This window comes from Anastrepha ludens, chromosome 3 (assembly GCF_028408465.1).
Source record: "Anastrepha ludens isolate Willacy chromosome 3, idAnaLude1.1, whole genome shotgun sequence".
Classification (NCBI taxonomy): domain Eukaryota; kingdom Metazoa; phylum Arthropoda; class Insecta; order Diptera; family Tephritidae; genus Anastrepha; species Anastrepha ludens.
Window position 1 is genome coordinate 20,497,406 of NC_071499.1, and position 4,403 is coordinate 20,501,808.

General features: G+C 36.3%; 1 protein-coding gene across 1 annotated transcript; it reads left to right on the forward strand.

Annotated features, from left to right (window-relative positions):
• The first annotated feature begins 1,951 nt into the window (after window positions 1-1,951).
• On the forward strand, window positions 1,952-2,987 carry LOC128856299 (glycine-rich selenoprotein-like). The gene is made up of 3 exons (XM_054091596.1): window positions 1,952-2,121; window positions 2,197-2,281; window positions 2,353-2,987. The coding sequence occupies exons 1-3, from the start codon at window positions 2,103-2,105 to the stop codon at window positions 2,582-2,584; spliced, it is 336 nt and encodes a 111-aa protein (XP_053947571.1). The 5' UTR covers window positions 1,952-2,102; the 3' UTR covers window positions 2,585-2,987.
• Window positions 2,988-4,403: the final 1,416 nt, after the last annotated feature.

Here is a 4,403-nt window from a genome sequence, read left to right on the forward strand (position 1 = left end):
CATTGCCTGCCGAGGGGCAACTGCTTTTAGAAAAAACTTTTTCTATCACTTGATGTTTCTTGCCCGGGTTTCGATCCTGAACATTATCGAATGGTAGCCTATGGTCGGCTACGGCGGCCCACAAATTCTGCATTTGAAATCAATAAGGCGACGACTTCAAGTCCATCAGCATGCATACATACATTCATTGTTCAGATTCATAAGTAAAAACACTCTCAGCTGGTTTTCAAAAAAATCGCACAGCTGAAATCATCCAATTCCAAAACGCCCTTTTATGTAAAATGATTACACTACAAAATTACTAAATTTCGTAGAAAATTGCATAAAAAAGTCCAAAAAATGAAGTAAAAATTCAGATATTTCTCAATAAATAGCTTATTATATCTAAACAAGGCGCATTCATTAAAGGTGGTAGCGCTAGACTAACAACAACATTTTGTACTTTTGGCAAAGTGTTTTCCAGCAAACAAAGAATGAATTCGCCTTGTTTAATTTTGAGCTGACAGTCACATAGACATGGCAAAAGAAAAAACAAAAAAAAAAAACAAATTAGCTGCTTTACCGATACCATCTTTAATAGATTCGCCTTGGTAATATATATATTTGGGCAAAGTGAAAGTTTTTTAAACAATTTCAGCTGATATCTTTCCTTCTACTGTTTTTTGTAAGATATGGCAGATTTAGCAAAGGCGGATTTGTTGCAGGTTATATGACATCCACCAAGCTGATTTTGTTTTTTGTTTTTTGCTCTTAAGGAGAGAATTTTTGTTTAAGCATCCTATTTGGCTGGTGAATTATTTATATATATATAATGGCCAAACCTGGTAAATTTATCATCCTTGGCTGCATAATAGATTTTTCATTCTTATCTTTTTTTTTGCTTCTATTATTAAAATTTAACTTTTTTCTCTATTTTACATTTTATTTTCTTTTTCGTGCACTCCTTCGTTTTGGTTTGACAACTTTTTTCATAGGCGAAACAGTTCAGAGATTTGGACAAGTCTAATGACAGCTCCCTTCGAAATACAAAACAAGAAAAAGTAGGAAAAATTACGTGTTTGTGAAAATTCAGTGAATGGCTTGGTAGTATTGTGATTTTTGAGATTTAAACTAATGAAAACGAAGTGTCGTGAAAGCACTAATTAATATAAAACCTCCAAATGCAGTTTGTTTGCGTTTTTAAGCGGAAGACGCCGTGGCTAGAAAATATCTGTGTGTGCGTATAATTTCTTTAGTTTGGTTGCTTCCATTGCTATTGACTACTCTTTTGCTTCAGAAACAACTATTTCCCCTTCCTTTTGTTTGTTTATTGATGGACTCTTACGATACGGCTAATTCGGAAGCCGCAATCTCTTACTCTATCGTTCTTGGCTTATTTCTATAAATTTCCGATTAAAATTAGAGGCGACAACGATTTATTCTTTATTCGCAAGGTATTGATACTGAATTACTTACTAATGAGGTAATTTATTCTAAACATTTTTTAAGGCGAATTATCTAATTCGAAGGCTAACAAGGCAAATCTATTTAAAGTGACAGCAATAGTACCAAGGCGAATTTATTACAGGTGACAGCAAACATATATAAGTAAAACCCTACATGTATTTGTTGTTGCGTTTGGTACAAGCATCATGTCAAAATCAGCAAGCAAATGTAAACATACGAATGTAAACATACCAATACATACAAACAAAGCATATCATTTTGACGTAAGCCATACCTACGGCGAAAAATTCAGCTGGGTGAATGCTGTCACCTTATTAAATCCACCTTGAATAGTACCGTACCAAGGCGAAACTATGGTTATCAATAGTTAAGTCTTGCTTGTCTTATTCGAAATGATGGAATAAAATGAATGATAGCCTATGGGAACGTTGTGTAAAAAATCGACAGTGCGACATCTAGACGCGAAGTCATTAGTGAGACACATCAATGGGCTGAAAATACACGTCAGTCTCAATGACAACTCAATTTCCAGCTGAACTTTGTGTTGGTGGATTAATTTCTAGAATTTCCACTTGTTTTTGTTTACGCTTTCTAAATAATACGAAAATTATTAATATTGCCAGAGGAAGTGGTGATTATTGTGACGCTGTCACAGGATGGTATACATAGATCGAGGTAAAAATAACAAATTAACTTAGTTTGAATGAATAAAATTAGTTTTTTAATACAATCCTCATATTCATTAAACAGATGGTCGTGTTTTGGAGCGGCGGCCATGGAGCATAGCACGCGTTTTGGAGATTTTCACAGGCGTTTGGTTTGTGGTGGTCACTTTGTAAGCGAATTTTGTTATTGTAAAATGTAATATATATATTATATATGTAATTCATTAATAAAAAATTTCAGCTTCAGAACGCTAATGGCCCCCTTCATGAACAACGACAATAACAGCGGCAGTAGCGGCAATCGGCGTGGCGGTTGGGGCTCTGGCGGTGGAGGTGGTGGTGGTCCAGGTGGGGGCGGTGGAGGTCGCGGTGGCGGCGGAGGAGGAGGATTCAACGAAGGTCTACGTCCAAACCGTCGCATTGGTCGCGTGGTGAATACATCAATGGATTGTAATATACCCGGTGGCGGATGAGCACGGTAACGTGTCCAAGCAATTCGTAATGTTGCGGAAAGTATTTTAGATGAAAAAATACTTTCCGTGCGCTTGGACACAGCAGACCCATTCATCAAACCATGCACTGACCAACCTCATCAATAATATCTGCAGTGCAGTATGCTAAAACGGTTTTGGCATTTATTGCCCTTATGACGAACAACTTTGCAACCCTAAATTGGGAGAAGTTGATTTGAATTTTACAAACTGTTGAAGCATATAAAAGATATTATTAACCAAATTGTGCAACCTAATGGAACAAGTGGCTATAATAGAACAATATTTAATAGACTAATGGAAATAAAGTATATTTTTCTGTTTTCAGTTATCGAATATAATTGCAATCAAAAATCTTATATGAGTGCAATCGCTTCGCTTAATATGCATAATTATTGTGACTATAGAATTCGCGCTGATTAGCTCTATGATAACTAAGCAGAAAACTGTTGACAAGAAACGCTCTAAGGAGTAGGCGCAGTAATAATGGGGCCTAGAGCACACAAATCCCTAAAACTAAGTACAGATACCACGATTTACCATGCGAAGCTTTTCACCTTAATGGAAAATTATATCCAAAAGAGGGTGCGCGAAAGTAAAAATTAAAATACTTTCGGACAGCTAATCGGTTCTCAAAGCCTTGAATAGCTTCAAATTCAAGTCAAAAGTCCTAATGGAGTGTAACAATGCACTCAACCAACTGGATATGCATAATCAGGTCTCACTGATTTGGGTACTAGGACAGAAGGGACACGAAGGAAACGAGAAAACAGACTTTTATGTCAAAAAAGGAGCAAGAGGGCTATTTGTTGGACCAACTGCATTTTTCGGTTTTAACAAAAATAGTATAAAACAGGAAACCAAAAAAATGGATCCAAACTAAAATCAGTGAACACAGGAACGGCACAAGCGGCCTTAGTCCCTCCAAAAAGTATTTGAGTATCAATGCCAACGGAGCAAAATCTGGTCTAACCCTAGATAAAAAGGGCCTCAGATTACTCTGTGAAGCGCTTAGAGGTCACGTTGCCTGTAATAAACACTCTAAAACAATAGGATTATCTACATAGCACAAGATAATGCAGGTTCTACTGTGATGAATAGGAGTCTATAGAACGCTTAATCACCAACTGTGAGGCATTAAGCCACAGGAGTCACAGAATCCTAGGCTCGTACCTACTAGAGAAGAAATACCTACAATTGCTCCCTCCTAAGGAGCTGGTTCGATTCCTCGGTATACTAAATAATTATAATTAAGTAATTAGGGGTGCACAATAGATCAATCTGGTCGCAGTGCAGAAAGGCCTTATCCTAACCCGTACAATCATTACCATTTGAGCAAGTGGCCGTTGTATACTTGGTTAGGCTTTCGAACATTTCTCTAGGAAAAAATTATAAAAGCTCTTCGAAACAATGAAAATATACCTTACTGTACTTTATTAGCTTAATGATTGTTTAGGTACATAATTACAAAAGAAATCACTGAACCAAACTTGCTTGACACCTGTTGACGTGAGTCTCCACATATTCTGGTATCATTGAATTAGAATTTTTGACTCAAGTTTTGGCTAAGACGACGACAATAATTGCTTAATAAACTTTTTTAACAAATTAGTAACTTTTAAGCAATAAAGAAATGATAAATTTATACTCACACGAAATATTCTTTTCTTCAAACATTTCTACCATTAAATTCAAGGCACATTCAAGAAGGTAGAAGCAGAGGAGGATTAAGATAGAGAAGATCCAGTAACGAATACTTGGAATACTTGCCCTAACCACTATTAATTCGTACTTCTACGAT